The sequence below is a fragment of the Mustelus asterias genome, chromosome X (genome assembly GCF_964213995.1).
Source record: "Mustelus asterias chromosome X, sMusAst1.hap1.1, whole genome shotgun sequence".
Lineage (NCBI taxonomy): Eukaryota > Metazoa > Chordata > Chondrichthyes > Carcharhiniformes > Triakidae > Mustelus > Mustelus asterias.
The window spans coordinates 12,585,181-12,601,093 of record NC_135834.1 but is presented as its reverse complement, the minus strand read 5'-3'; the positions used below and the strand labels follow the sequence as shown (position 1 = coordinate 12,601,093).

Genomic DNA, 15,913 nt, shown 5'->3' with positions numbered 1-15,913 from the left:
GAAAGGACATGGGGCAAGCTGTCTGGAGTTAGGCCAGCCAGCATCCCATTGAATGGTGGAACAGGCTTGATGGATTAAATGGCCAACTCCTGTTCCTAAGTGTTCCTATGACAAACTCCAGAGTTTACAGTTAAGCATCACCTCAGTGGCAGTGACCTCTGGTCCAGCTGGGAGTCTTTGCTGATTTGCTGAATATTAAACCAAAGTTGATTACCCTTAATGGTATGGCAATGATGGTTGCAGGCGCATAAACATCTTGTGGTTAATGGAGCAAGGAATGTGGTTCTGGATGCTTACTAATACTCATGGTTGGTTTCCTGGAAGCCAGAGAAAATACCCATTTTTCAACTTCTAATGGAATAAAAGAGCTAAATGGGGAATTATATGATGGCCAGTTGGTGAATGGACACCACTCACTATTTAGTAACATACTAAAATGTTTACCATTTATGAACTTATAAAAAGCATTGACGAGTTTTACTGTAGCAGATCTGGTACATCCTGCAATACAAACTGGCAGTCGTTGAATTTATGGAACAGACTGTTCCAGTATCTGATTCTATGTCCACTCTATAAACAATGTGATAACACTTTTATTATGACTTCTTATGGTTGTCACAAAGAAGCAAAATTGTGATTATTGCTGGACAAGTGACATATTTTGTTGCAATGTAAGTCACTGTATTGAATATTACAACACATATTTTCAAATTGAGAGTCCTTAGCCTCTGAAGTTGTCAATTTTTGTAATTCTATATTTACCAGCTTTCCTTGCTCCATTAAAAATAATTCTTGGGTCCCTGACACCAATCTGTTGGATGCTAGGACAGGAGTTCTACATCTGCAGGTGATCTCTCACAGAAAAGTTTGGAAAATCACTTGTGCAGAACTTCTACATGAAGCAGGTACCTATTAAATATGTCACGAGTGCAAAGTGGTGATCTGTAAGTCAATGGTCATATTGGCTTTATTCAGACCAAAGTATCTTATTATTGACACCAAGCAGCTTCTCCTCAGAATGTTTATCACCAAGCTACTGGCTGTTTTTTTTCTCCTTTCATGTTCCTCTTCTTTGTCATAAACAGGTTTAGATTTGATAATAACAGCATTATAATGTTCAAATTGATCTTACAGTAGTTCGATGGTTGTTCCACTCTGGTGCAAGCTCTACTGTTTCCTGAGGGTGGCTGAGGGGGAGGGGGAATCCAACTTACAAAAAAATCCCCGTCCGGGACGGATGCACTATACACCTCTCCGCATGCGCAATTGTCGCGGTGCCCGCCGGGAGATGTAGTTTCGCGCCGATGCCACCTTCAATATAAAAGTCTGGATTGGCTGCGGTGTCTGACTACATTTCCCAGGGAGCATGGTGGCGTTGGTTTGTGTGGGGGAAGGCGGTGGGCGGGAGAGCAGTCGCGCGGGCTTGTGGGTAACAGGAGGGAAAAGATGTCGGACGATGAGAGCCAGGAACAGACCATCGCCGAGGACCTGGTGGTCACCAAATACAAGATGGGCGGAGACATCGCCAACCGTGAGTGCGGGGCTCTCAGGGAAGGAAACGGGAGGGAGGCAGGCGGCACCGGGGTGGGGAGGGCTCTCAGCAGAATCGGGCCGTGTGAGCGCGTTGTTGCCATGTGGGCGCATGGGGAATGGAGAGGCCTCGGCACCGACACAGGCTCCGGCCCGGCCTGTCCAAGTGGCTTCCCGGCCCATCTACTGCGGCAGAGTGAAGCACGGTGGCTACCCTCCACCGGCCTGAATCACTCTTTCTGTCTGACCACGAGGAGATGTGGCCAAAGAGCCTGAATCTGGCGCCTTCTGGCAGCGACCAGTGTGTTGCCCCTATTCTCTACCATGAGGGATTAAGGAGGTTGAAAATGCTTTTTCTAAAGGCGATGCTTGAAAATCTAGACAACTCCAGTTGGTTGACTTGTATACAATCACAAATACAAAAGTAAAATACCGCAGATGCTGGACATCGGAGAAAAAAACAAAATGCTGGAAATCCTCAGCGGGTCAGGCTTCCAGATGGGGTTGGAAAAAAAAAAGCTGGAAATGCTCAGCCTTTGTGAAGGGAGAAATAGAGTTAGTGTTTCAGGCCCATGACCCTGTTCATCTTGGTAGGACCTGAAACGTTAATTCTGTTTCTCTTGCTCAGTATTTCTAAGCATTTATTGTGCATTTTTTTGGGATTCGGATCACATTTTCTAACCTTTTTGTCTAAAGGTGTTTAGTTGCAGTTTGGACCCAGGATGTGCAGATGTAAAATGTAATTTTCTTTCTTTCCTAAAATGCATAGCCCTTTATTTCCTGTTTAAGGCATTGCTAGCCCCACGGTTGCCTGAGCCGTAATCATGAGTGGCCATGGGTATTCGACCACATGGACATCACGTGTGTCCTTTGCGCAAGTCTTGATAGTTCTGGCTAATTGTAGCACACCTATGGCTGCTGCTGAGATCAACATGGGTATTCAATTAACCAGTGACTTTCCAGAATGCTGCACAATGCATATTTTTAAACAAAAAAACGTTTCTATGGTGAGGGTAAATTTTAATTTTCTGTGCACACCTTTTCAGATAAAATTAAGAAATTGATTTTAGATGCATGTGGGGCACTTGCAGCAAACTGCTCCAAAAATAGTTTTATGTCTTGTAGTCTAATGTTAAGTTTACAGTTATATAGAAGGTGTATAAACAACTGGAGCGCAAGACTGAGTTTTTGATAAAATTTCTACTTCTGAAATCAAGTTGCACGTGGACCCGACAAATGGAGGGACAGGAAGTGTCTGTATGGCATCACGGAATAATTGAAGGTGGAGAATAAAATAACCTTTGCTTGTGGTCGGAGTTGATAGTGTAATTGCTAACTTTATGACCCAGGTGTCAATAAAACAAAGTGGCTGTGTGAATTATTTTCATATTAAAAAATCTATGTTAAAGTAATGAATTCTGTATAATCCTGTGAATAAAAAAAACACATTAAATCATGTGTCAGACAATCTGCCAAAGTGTTTTAAATTTATTAATGTTTGTGTTCTAGGCTGACTTGCAGAATTGAAGTTTGTTTCAAATTTGCAATTCCATTGTGAGTTCAAATGCCGTAAAATTATCCTGGCTAGTTGTTGAACCTGTCATGTTACTGACTTAGTACTGTGCCACCTAAAACAAATATTTTATTTGTTCTCTGGAAACAACAGTTTAGCACTATATTTAAGAGTGAAATTTAAGTGTAAATTGATCTGATTCCAGGAGATGGATTTCCTCTCCTATGTTTGTAGTAATTTTGGCATCCTTATCCCAGAGGTAAAATTACAGGCCCAGTTATTTTATGGGTCTATGATTCTACATTTAGGATAAGGGAGCCAAGGTTGGCCATGTATAAGCAGTAAACCAATTCACTGATGTTGGTGTTCCTAAATCTGACTTAAGGAGTGCTGATCTACAGGTGATTACACGTGTCTCTGGTTTGATACTCCGTACAGATTGTGTGCTGAGGTTTGGAAGGAGTCCACAATTTTCATTGTCCTTGGGATAGGAGCAAATGATTCTTGCAGGAAGCATCTATGCATGGATATTAAATGAGGACCAGATTGGTTTTGTTTGTATGGCACTCCTCTCGCTCCATTATTCACCAAGGCTCACTGGGTCAAATTGACTAGTCATTATTCAACTTGGTCAAAGGTATTCCAAGAGAGGATGATATCAGGAGTGGAGAAAAACACATTTTGAACATAAGCCACTGTGAACAGCTCAAGTAATGGCTGAATTAGGCCTTGTGCAACTGGGCTATACAGATCAGAAGATTCCAGTCTTGATTCCTGATCAATTAATAGATTTTACTATGGCAACTTCAAGTTGTTAAAGCACCCCTGTTCTCAGGTGTAGAAGAGCAGCCTGACTCGCCTTCTGTTTGTAATTTCAGTGCCCAATTCTTGGTGTTCATGCCTGAATGCCAAATAAGGGCAAGTTTGACCATGGCTGTGATCCCACCATGATCAGTCAGTGTCCACTGTTTAGGCCTTTGTGAAGAATGGTCATTTGTGGAGGGCTGCCAATACTTGTAGAAGCTATGCCCTGGCAAGAGGGCAGACTGAAAAATTGGCAAAATATATTAACTGTGCTCAGTAATTGAGCAGCTGTTTGCACTGTAGAAGCTAAACATTACATTCTGATGATTAAAGTAATGTATGTGTCAAACTTGTTCCATAAACTTTTATGGTATGTTGAAACTAAAATTACCCAGCATACTGCATCTCTATTTATCTATTCTGCACAGTGGCCATTCAATTTGTTGGGCTGGAGTTATGACAGAAAGAATTCTATTTTGGGATAAATATGTTAACAATTAGAGTTTAATTGATGCATGAGTGCTACAATCCATTGTTGGGTACATGTGTTCAGAAGACCTAGTTTCCAAATATCAAAAACGAATGGTTTTTTTCCCCCCAAATGTGTTCTTTCCAACAGTAGTGAGGTTAAGTGACAAAATCTATATCGTTTTGAGACAAATTTTGGATGCAGGTGTTAAGATGGATCGAAACCTTTCTGACTAGTGATTCAATTCAAAATTTTGAATTTGGCTTAACGTGCATTCGGTTGTAATATGTAGAAACAGAATAGAGGTGACGTTTTTAGAGCAAAAATGTTGCCCCCCCCCCCCCTGTTAAAAAAGCAAGTGAGTGACTGGTATACTTGTTGAACTGTGCAGAAAATTACCTGCAAGACAGTTTGTAAGAACTTCCCAAGTAATGCCAGGTTTATCTTTAGTTGAGGAGAGCACCTAGCTTTAGATCAGCAACTCTAATGAGATCAATAAGCTGGAATGGAGGGGACCACCCGGTCCTGTGTCGCTGTGATTATAAGATGCTTTAAGTTTTAACCAAAAGTAAAGCTTGCTATCTTGGGTGGAAATGTCACTGCTTTTGTAGCTCCTCTTCATTCTTATCAGTACTAATTTGAGTTGATAATGCAGGATAAGTACAGCTAAACTAGATGACTTTGGGGATTTAGTATTTACTTTGAAACTGTGTCAAGGGGATAGCTTTGGCTTTGCATTTGGCTGCAGTAACACTGCAGTTGTGTGAAACCAACATTTGGATTTGCCTAGCAGGCTGCATGATCACCATTACATTCTCCATGTTAAAGAGCAGACTGCATTGTTCTTTCAGAATTAAAAGCCACCTCTATTCTTGGGCTTATGGGTGCTCAGTGTCTCTTTCATTCCATGAGAGCTGTTGGAATCCGTGGTAGAATTTTTTTTAGAATCGTGTACCACTTGTCAAATGCAGTGTTAATGTAAGCCTCCTTATGACCCACACTTTTTTTTAAAAAAAAATGGTCAGGTCTTAATGGTATAATATTTCAGTTAGTTATAATCAGATGGAGCCCAAAGTTAACCCCGTGTTTCAGATTTTGGCTAACGCTGTCGCAATCTAGGCATGAATAATAACGGGCAATTGAGCATCTGACTGAAGGGAAATGGCTTTGCAAAGCTCCATGTACTCCGCGATAGCAGCGGAGCCCAAGCAGGCAAGTGCAAAAAATGAGGCTGAGGTGTTTGCGGCCATTTTCTGTCAAGTGCCAAGTGGATGATCTTCCTCTACCTGCTCCTAAGGTCCCTATCCTTGCACAGATGCCCATCTTTCAACGCATTTGATTCACTTGAGTGCACTGAGCACATGGCAACAGCTTCAGGCCCTGACCACATCCTGGTTGTAGTGCTGTATCTGCTCCAGAAGAAGCTGTTCCACGACAATGACAGCACTAGCATGCTTCGGGCGGTGTGGAAAAGTTGCCCAGGTATGTTCACAAAAAATAGGCCAATTGCTGCTCTATAGCTCTATGCTCGATCATCAGAGAAGTGGAAGGAGCTGTTGAAAGTGCTATCCAGCAGCATGCTTTCATTGGTAACCTGCTGGCTGATGCTCTGGTCGGCAAATTGATTGGCCAACCTATTAGAATTTTAAAAGGATATACAAAACGAGAGGCGCAAGGTAACAGGAAAATTCAAGTTCACGTTTTTACTTCAGAATGTGTCATTTAAGCATTTTGAAATAAAATTGAAACTTCTATGCACCAATTCCGAAAAGTTAAGTCGAGACTTATTTTTATTTTACCACGGTATTATCAAACCTCTTTTGCTAGTGGCACAGCCAAGAGTTGACCAAACCATGCAGTCTTCCAATTTTATAAGTGAGTTGATATGGCTTTAACATGCATAAAATATTCTTATTCCCTGCAGCTATAATAAAATGATTTCTTCTCAGTACAATTGGGGAGTCGGTGCCATTAGTTGTGAAGTTATTTGAGATGTTAAAGCAAAGTCTATTTGTTACTGATCTGTGCTCCCCATCTCTGACATCCAACTCTAATTGGCAATGACTAGGTTGTGCTGAATTTGCCAGCCTCGTGTCTTAGATATTGACGCTTTAAAGCTAATGAATCGCCCTGCTCAAGTTTTGCTGGTAACATGTGCTTTGGTCGGGATGATGAGCCTACATTTGGTATTGAAGTGATGGTCCCTTTTAAGAACTGGGTTTTCGCAGGATATGATTTTTTGGGAAAGCACCTGGCTTCCAATAATTAATGTGACCAGGTTGTCTGGGAAATGAGCAATTAAGGAAAAAAAAGGTTAACTTAAGTTAATTATAGGGGTTTTCTGCGTTCAAGCAGTTTTGGGTTTAAGAAGCAGCTGACTGCAGAAGAGAAAACGACAAGCAGAGTTCAGTTGAAGTTTTGTTAGCTAAAAGAATTTAAAATCATGTTACCTGTAGGTCTCCTACAGTGAATTGAAATTCTGGTGTAGCTAAGTTGAGGAGCGAGAATTTTAGTTTTAAAATTCCAGAGTTAGAGAATGTTAGAACTGGGGAGTTCTGATCCAGAGTGACTATTCTTAAGATGTTTGAGACACCCATGTTCAATGGGGGAATTTATAACTGTAGAACAGTTGGAAAAGATTTGGAGGGAAGGCCTTGTCAGAAGTAAAATGAAGGCCCAAGAAATCTCAACTCTTGTTTGAATCCTCGAAGCAGTACCCAGAGACCAAACGGTGAATCTTACAATTTTTGATGAGTATTTGACTTGAGTTTGTTGGGGGTGTAAATCGAATGCATGTAGAAGGCATTGTGGTTTAGATTGAGAGTTCATTGTGCTTTTATTTTATCTTTAATGTCGCTATTTAAGACGGTATTCATGTTCTTTGATTTGTGTGTAATTTTGATTTTGAACCAGGTGGCCTCATTATTTTAGTAAATACCTGGGGTTTGTTTTTGGAATTTTTAAAAATGTCCTGGTGTCTACTGAGGTCATAACAATTGGGAGTCTTGTCTGGGGTGGCAAAATGAAAAGAGTGGAGTGTCATGTGGATCAGTGCTGGGGCCTCATCTATATAAATGACTTGATGAAGGGGCCAAATGTATGGTTGCTAAATTTGCTGAAAAAAAACGATGGGTAGACAAGTGAGTTATGAAGAGGGCAGAAGTCTGCAAAGGGATGTAGGTAAGTTTTTAAAGTGTGGGCAAAAATGTGGCTGATGGGTGAAGTAAGTGGGAGAGAATGTGAACTTGGCCGTTTTTATTGATAGAAAAAAGAGAAATGCAGCATTTTATTTAAATGGAGAGAGATTGCAGAACTATGATACAGAGGGATCTGGGTGCTTGGTACGTGAATCATAAGTTAGCGTACAGGCAAATGGAATCTTGTTGTTTATTGCAAAGGGAATGGAATATAAAAGTAAGAAAATTTTGCTACAGTTATACAGGATATTGGTGACATCACATCTGGAATGCTGTATACAACTTTTGTCTCCTTATTTGGAGAAAGGAGATAATTGCATGAGAAACAGTTTGGAGAAGGTTCGCTAGACCAATTCCTGGGATAAAGGGATTATCTTATGAGGAAAGGTTAGATAAGTTGGGCCAGTATCCAGTGGAGTTTAGAAGAATGAGAGGTTATCTTCCTGAAATATAAGATGCTGAGGGGAATTGACAGGGTGGATGATGAAAGAATGCTTTTGCTTGTGGGAGAGACTAGAACTAAGGAACAGTTTAAAAATACAGCATCTCCTGTTGAATGTCACAATCAGGAGAAATTTTCTCTGAAGATCGTTGGCCTGTGGAATGTTCTCCGAGAGTAGTGGAGGCTGGGTCATTGAATTCTTTTAAGACTGAGTTGGATAAATTATTGATTGACAGGGGAGTTAAAGGGTGTAGTGGGTAGACAGGAAATTAGAGGCCGCAATCAGGTCCGCCATGATAATAAACGGTAGAGCAGACTTGAGGGGCTGAATGGCCCAAGCCTTATTTGTATCTTCAAGATTGTAACATTAATACATGTGTCTTTTTGCTGCAGGTGTTCTGAAGATGGTGGTGGATGCAGCAAAGGTGGGAGTGTCTGTTGTAGTCTTGTGTGAGAAAGGCGATGAAATGATCATGGAAGAAACGGGAAAGATTTTCAAGAAGGAGAAAGAAATGAAAAAAGGTAAAAAGGCTTGACACTCAAACCCATCTTTAATGTCAGTGTGGTATGTTGTGAGAGACACCCATGTTTTGAGGTTGTGCTTTTTGCATTAATATTTTCAGAGTTTTGCTCTGACATAAACATGATGTAAATGTTGCAATGAAGGATTTATAGAGGTTCAGATACAAAAATGGCCTCAAACTGGAAGCTATACTTTATGTAAATTGCCCACAATAATCAAGCATTTTCTAAGCTGTTGCTGTTAGGCCATAAATCACCCTGTGAGGCACTTTTTAAATATAGTCTGTTGTGACCCACTGCATTATGTACTTGAGACTGTTTCCACTATTCCGGAATGTCATGTATGGTAAAGGTACATTGTAATGGATTGGAACATTGTACTGATGCATAGTGTTAACAGAAAATCGGCAGGATTTCGATCAGGATGCCAAAACTTAAATTTGTTCAAGTGATCTTTTGTTATGAAGACACAAAGGTGCTCATGTTTCCTAAGTAATCATAAATAAAGGTGTTTGTGAAATTGATCCCTGAAACACTGATAAGTGCCTCATTTTTAAAAACTATTCAAAGTAACCTAAATTTCTCGGCTATAATCTACCAGATTTGCTTTACATCTTGTCGCTGTCCTTGGGGCATGCAGTCTATCCAATGAGGTGGAAAGACCTTGTGTTTTGATCAATGAGTAACCGTGTTGTAGAATGAACTCAACAGCTTGATGTTTTTAATTGTCTTTAGTTAACCCCTCTGTTATAAAGGTGTCAAAGTCAACACTAATGGTAATCTATTTGTGAGGCCGTGAGAGATTTAATTCTGTTCGTGGCTCATGTTTTATTTAAAGGAATTGCCTTTCCCACCTGTATATCAGTGAACAACTGTGTTTGCCACTACTCTCCTCTCAAGAGTGATCCTGACTACACCTTGAAGGAGGAAGATCTTGTTAAAGTGTAAGTACGTCTTCAAGTTTGTGTTCTATATTTGATTTAGTATGTCAAGCCTCTTCATAAAAATGTGAAATTGTCCAACAGTTGGGTAGAAAGCTGGATGCCTGGGAGTGTCAGTAAGGCGGCTGACTTCTACTCCAGTTTGATGTGTTCTGAGGTGACTAATCAGTCCAATGCATGATCTGCAGACTGCTACTATACATGTTGGTCAGGTATTTCTTGGAGGGTCAGTTAGATGAGTTGTTTGCTGGTTTTGCGCTGTGTGCCGCTTTGACTTTGTCTCTGCGTTTTCTTGATGAAGGCTTACGCTCTCTGCCTTCCCGAATGAACCATCTCTCATTTTGGTCGGTGGAGATGTTTGACCTCTTCAGGGATGCTTTGGGGGTGTCTCTAAAGTTTCAGTGGAGGTGGCTTTGAGTAATTAGCAAATCAGTGCTGGCCTGTTGGCTTGCCATCTTCAGACAATGCCCTTCTCACTGGCTTTAAAATGGCGCCTCTACCTCATTTGCTGCAAAGTTGAAAAGGGGCCAAACTTGGGGCTCCAAAATTAGCCAGAAGTTTGCAGAGTTGGGCTATTGAAGGGTAAATACTGCACCTTGTATTTTTCACCCAAACAGGCCCTGAGACAAGGAAAGCAATTTTATTTGTGTACTGTACCAAATGCGCCTCTCTCTGACTTTAAAATGACCTTGCTGCCTCACGCAATGTAAAGCTCTACAGCAGACATATACCTGGTGCTCCAAAATTAAAATCTGCTTGCATAGTCATGGTATGGGCCTTTTCTGCACAGAAATAAGTAAGTCAGTCTTCAATTTCTTCCTTGCAAAAAAGAAATCCTAAAACCCGCTGGTTTGGATATTGAGAACTTGCTTTAGAGTTTTTGGGGGGGGGAAAATGAAGATTCAAAATGGCGCCAATCGGGTCACAGGACTGAGTATCACAATGCCGCAAAAAGCACAAAGCCACGCAGCGAGAAGGCGCAAAGCCGCAAAATAACAGCAAATCGAAATTGAAGACGCAAATCGGGAATGCTGATACTTAAAAGCTGCGCAACTAATGACTTCAGGCCTGGCAACTTAACAGGGACTTGCTGTTTATTGTGATCTAATCAGTGTTCACCATTTGAACATGGGTGTGAAGTTTATAAAACTGAAGCTATTTTAAATGTCGGCTTGGATTAAGTTGTTACGTTCAAGTCCTAATCTAGGATTTGAGCATATAATTAAGTATGACATTCCGGTACAGAACTACGGGAGTGTGGCATGAACGGAGATGCTGTCTTAATGAGTTATTAAATCTAATCTGAATGCTCGGATAGGTGTGAAAGATTGCGTAACGCTATTGGAACGGGGGGTTCTAATCCAGTTCTTACTCGACATTCACTTTCCAGAAGTGTTAACTGCATATTGATCGAAGGGTGGCAATACTGCTTGATTCTTTTCATTTTTTTGTTCTTTTTCCTGCTTCCTCAATCCAGGCACACTGAAGCCAATTGTAGTGCCCCTACCCTGCCTCGACTGATGGGAATGACTCTGGTATTTTTGGCTTGTATGTTTTCGCCAGCTGACTTCTTGGGGAAAGCTTGCTCAATTCTTCATCCTTAAACCTCTGTGTTTGTAGTGATGGAGGAGCTTTGAAGCTGTGAATGAGTAGCATATTTGCAGTTGCAATATTCTGTGTACATGAGCTATAGATGAGATTTATGCCAATTTTGTTTTGCAGTGACTTGGGCGTTCATGTAGATGGATTCATTGCTAACGTGGCACACACTTTTATTATTGGTGTTGATAAGGTATGTTTAATTTGTGAGCACTATTTCTGGAAAAGTAATGTTCTACCTGGTATGGAGAGGGAGTGCTCCAAGTCTGGTGGATAACGAAGCCACTTAGATTAATGAGATGTGAATCCACAGTGGTGACGCTGAGTTTGGTTTTGGCAGCGTGCCTGTAATTTGTGCCCATTTTCAAAACGTTTGATACAAACTGAAGTGATATTTTACTGCCTTAAATTTAAAAATGTTGTAATCGATGGTTTAAAGAAGTAATTTTTAAAACTTTAAAACAACTCCCATGGCTCCCCTACAGGCCTCCAATAGTAGTCTGAAATTATCCATTAGCAGGTGAACAGCAGTGGCCTGCTCTCCTTTCTCTCTCTCCTTTCTTCCCCCCCCACCCCTTCCGGGGAGAGTGGGGATTGAAAGAACTCTTGTGTTCCTCCACAACTTATCCACCAATTGACCAAGATCAATTATTCAATACCATAATCATAGCTACAGGTCTGATCGCTGCTATCCCTTGGCACCAGAAGCTGGCACTCTATTGCACCTCCACAATGCATTAATAATTTTAGTGATGGTTTCATTGGTGTTAAGTTCACTTCTTCCTTTAAAAATGGGCTGGACCAGCTTTTACACAACCCCATTTTGGAACAAAATCGCTTGGTTTTAATCCAGACTGACCACTGGGACAGATTTGTAGGGAAATAAATAAAAATAAAGTGCTGAAAAGGGTCTGGCAGCATCCACGAAGAGTGAAAGAGTTAATGTTTTGAGTTCAATGACTTTTTTTCATATTCCAAAGAAGAGTCATTAGTCTCAACGTTAACCCTTTTCTCCCTCTCCACAGATACTGCCAGATCTGTTGAGTTTTCCAGCACTTTGTTTTTATTTCATATCTCCAGCATCTGCAGTATTTGCTTTTATTTTTTGGGGGGGGGGAGGGGGGGGAAGAGTTCTAGGTTAATATTGCATTCAGACTAGATGTCTTTTACCGTACTCTTTCCTTATTCAAAATACTTGATTTTCCAGGGTACTCCAATGTCTGGTCGCAAAGCTGACGTCATTAAAGCTGCACACTACTGCGCAGAAGCAGCTCTGCGGCTCGTGAAGCCAGGCAATCAGGTATGAAACTGGAAAAGGAGACTAATTTAAAAACTGATCTTGTTTATCCCATTCACAGTCAGAGCTGAAATTGACTATTAAAGTTTGTTTCCTTTCCCACCTTGAAGCACACGTCCTTGTTTTTAGATGGAATTATTTATTGCGGCCATCTAACGACGATTATGATAGCTTGATGATTGTACTAGTTAATCTTTAGGTTTCAAACCTTGGTCTGATATTGACTTGGCTATCCTCTTTGATTTGGGACAGGGATGAGTTTGCTTCTTTGAGGCTAGACTGAAAGGGATACTGGTGATGGTAACATTATTTGAAACTGGGGAGAGGCAAGTCGAAGACCAGTTTCAAGCCCACGTGAGGCACCTGTGTTGGCCCATCGTAGAGCAGTGATTTCAGTCCTGCTCTCTCAATCGGGTGATGCCATGAGTAATCATGATATGGACCTGAATAGGAAGAGAGAGCATGAGAAACGATTGTTGGAATCAGAAATGTACTTTTATGTTGAATTTTATAAGAGCACTGGTATTAAAGGGAATTTTCTTTTTCACCTCAGAACACTCAAGTGACAGAAGCTTGGAATAAGATTGCTCAGTCCTTTAATTGCACTCCAATAGAAGGTGAGATGACTGATACTGATTTGTTGAGAGAATACATGTGCTTCTTCCAACTTGCAAAAACAAAAATTTTTCCAACTATTTTAAGCGTTTTGTAAACTGGAGCAGCCCTTCAGTGCAAGGGATATTACATTCAAAGAACCTGAAACATGTCCATTGTTGGCTAGTCGGGAGGGGATTGCTCTTTTCATTAACTACATGATGAATTCAAGTTAGGCCATTGGGGGGAATTGGGAGGCTCTGTCCTGGGCCACATTCGGGGTGGGTTTGGAAAAGTCCTGATAGGTCACCCCCCTCCCCAATTGACAAGGTGCAGAGAACGTGCAGTGAATTTGTTTTCCAGTATACTGCATATACTCAGCCTGAAGGAAAACAATTACTGGCAGCCACGTTTGATGGAGGAGCCAAAAAGAACTGCTGACAGTTATGTAGTATGGACACAATGCAGGAAGATCCTCCTGTTCAGCTTGCTCCAGCAGATGATCTTCTGTTGCCTGTGTTGTCTATACATGGCTTGTGGATGGAGGGACTTTCGGCCTGAGTAATCATTATTGGTATTCGCTTGCAAGGATGTGTTTTTCAATTAAGCTGTAGTCTGCTCTCAATTTGGGAGAAGGATTGGTGCATTTGTCACCTTTTTCTAAATGTAGGTATTAAAACCGAATAACCAGAGATGTTTGAAATAATGTACCATTAACAGGATATCTTGTGGCACAGTGGGTAGCATACCTGCCTTGGGGCCAAAAGCTGCAGGTTCAAGTCCCACTCCAGGATTTGATGGCCACGGAAGGTGTGTTCATAGCACAGCCAAACAGATTGAGTATCACATTGGCATAAATTGGAAGGATTTGCATATGGCAGGCAGTAAAAGTGGGAGATTCCTGGTCAGCCGTGTGATGGAAAGAACTTGGAGCCTCTACCATCACTATCCATAGCTCCAGACTATGACATACATGTTGGTGCTAACAGCACAGGGTTCAATCCCCTGTTCTGAATGGGGTGGATTTGGGATCTGCCTCCTAGCCCCAGCTCTGGTGACGGGACACTCTGTACTGGGGCAGCGGGCGACTTTGAAAATTTGATCCTGAGTGATGTCACAAGAAAAATGCAATTTCATTGGTTGGTTAGTAACTTCTAACTTGAATTACGCATTCTAAGTTGCTTTCAGATTAAAGGTGATCAGGAGAACCATTTTATGGATCAAGAAGCCAAAAACCCAGTTGAAAATATTTTTAAAAATTAAAAACTAATTAAATAAAATGGGGATGGAGGGCCAGGTGATGTGTTGTACCTGCGTGATGTGGGAGCTGGTGGACCCCATTGTGGTTCCAAGTGAACACATCTGTAGTAAGTGATGGTTGCTCGAGGAACTTGGACTCCAGCTCATCAATGCTGAGCCAGAGTTCCAGACACTGACACATCAGGGAGGGGAGAGGTACCTGGACGCTGTGCTTCAGGAGGCAGTCATACCCCTTCGATTAACTACCTTTTAATTCAGCCAGTGGTCAGGGACGAGGGTGTGGACTGTGAATGAGGCAGGTAGAGGGATCCAGGAGGTGGGGTTGCAAGCGCCTCAGCCTTTGTCCAGCAGGTTTGAAATCCTTGCTCTCTGTGGATGAGAACAGGGACTGCAAGGAGGATGAGCAAACTGACCACAGCACCGTGGAACAGGGAGCGATTCAAATGGGGGGCAAAGAAGAGAAATGTTGTCATAATTGGGGACAGTATAGTTGGAGACATTGACACTTCTTTGTGACCAGGATTGAGAGTACTGTAGGTTGTGTTATCTACCTGGTGCCAGGGTTCGGGATATCTCATCTGGGCTGCAGAGGAACTTGGAGTGGGAGGAGAAAGATCCAGTTGTCGTGGCCCATGTAGGTACCAATGACATGGGTAGGATAAAGATTCTGCTTAGGAAATATGAGCAGCCAGGGGCTAAATTAAAAAGCAGAACCAAAAAACTATCTCCCGATTACTACCTGAGCCATGGCAATAGGATTAAAGAGGTAAATCCATGGCTCAAAGATTGGTATGGGAGAAATGGGTTTGAATTCCTGAGACATTGGCGTTGGTATTAAGGAAGAAGGGAGCTGTTCCATAAAAGGAAGGACAACATGTGAGCATCATTTTGCAACAAGGAATTATACAAGAATAGGGAAAATTGATTGAACAAACCTGAAGGCTTTGTATCTGAATACATGATGCATTTGGAACAAAATTATGAGTTAACAGTGCAAATAGAAACAAAGGGGTCTGATTTGGTGGCAATTACTGAGACATGGTTACAGGAGACCAGGCCTAGATCCAAGGGTATTCAGTATTTAGGAAGGATAGACAAAGGAAAACGAGGTGGTGTCGCTTTGCTAGTGAAGGAAGGGATCGGTGCTGTAGTGAGAAATGATACGAGCACTGGAGATCAAGATGTGGAATCAGTCTGGGAAGAAATAGGAAAGTCCCTGGTGGGAGTAATTTATTAGGCCCCCAAACAGTAGTTCTGCAATGGGGCCCAGTATATACCAGGAAATATTGGGGGCTTGTAAGAAAGGTACGGCAATAATCATCGGTGATTTTTAATATGCATGTAGACTGGATTAATCAAATTGGCAAGGATAACCTTGAGGGAGAATTAATTGAATCTATTAGAGAATGTTTCTTGCAGCAATATGTTGTGGAACCAACCAGAGAACAGGCTATTCTTAATTTGGTATTGTGTAATGAGTAGGGATTAATTAATGACCTCTAGTTAAGGATCGTGTGACATTGTATGATAGAATTCAAAATACGGTTTGAGGGAGGAGAGAATCTGGAGTCCCACACTCGCATTCTGGAGTTAAACAAAGGTAATTACGTAGGTATGAGAACAGACTTGGCCCTAATGGACTGGGCAGGGAAGCTAAAATGTAGGACAGTTGATGAGCAGTGGCAGCTTTTTGAGGAGACATTCAATTCCTCCCAACTAAAATATATTCCGGAGGGGAAGAACGA

The 15,913-nt window shown here is 41.5% G+C and overlaps 1 protein-coding gene across 1 annotated transcript in view; it reads left to right on the top strand.

The window, feature by feature from the left end:
- Positions 1–1,410: 1,410 nt before the first annotated feature.
- pa2g4a (proliferation-associated 2G4, a) overlaps positions 1,411–15,913 on the top strand; it is a 38,143-nt gene continuing 23,640 nt past the window's right edge. The window contains exons 1-6 of the mRNA XM_078201305.1: positions 1,411–1,531; positions 8,349–8,477; positions 9,316–9,421; positions 11,141–11,210; positions 12,225–12,317; positions 12,868–12,931. Of these exons, the coding sequence (XP_078057431.1) occupies positions 1,447–1,531; positions 8,349–8,477; positions 9,316–9,421; positions 11,141–11,210; positions 12,225–12,317; positions 12,868–12,931 (547 nt within the window). The 5' untranslated portion in view covers positions 1,411–1,446. The remainder of the gene's footprint in view (positions 1,532–8,348; positions 8,478–9,315; positions 9,422–11,140; positions 11,211–12,224; positions 12,318–12,867; positions 12,932–15,913) is intronic.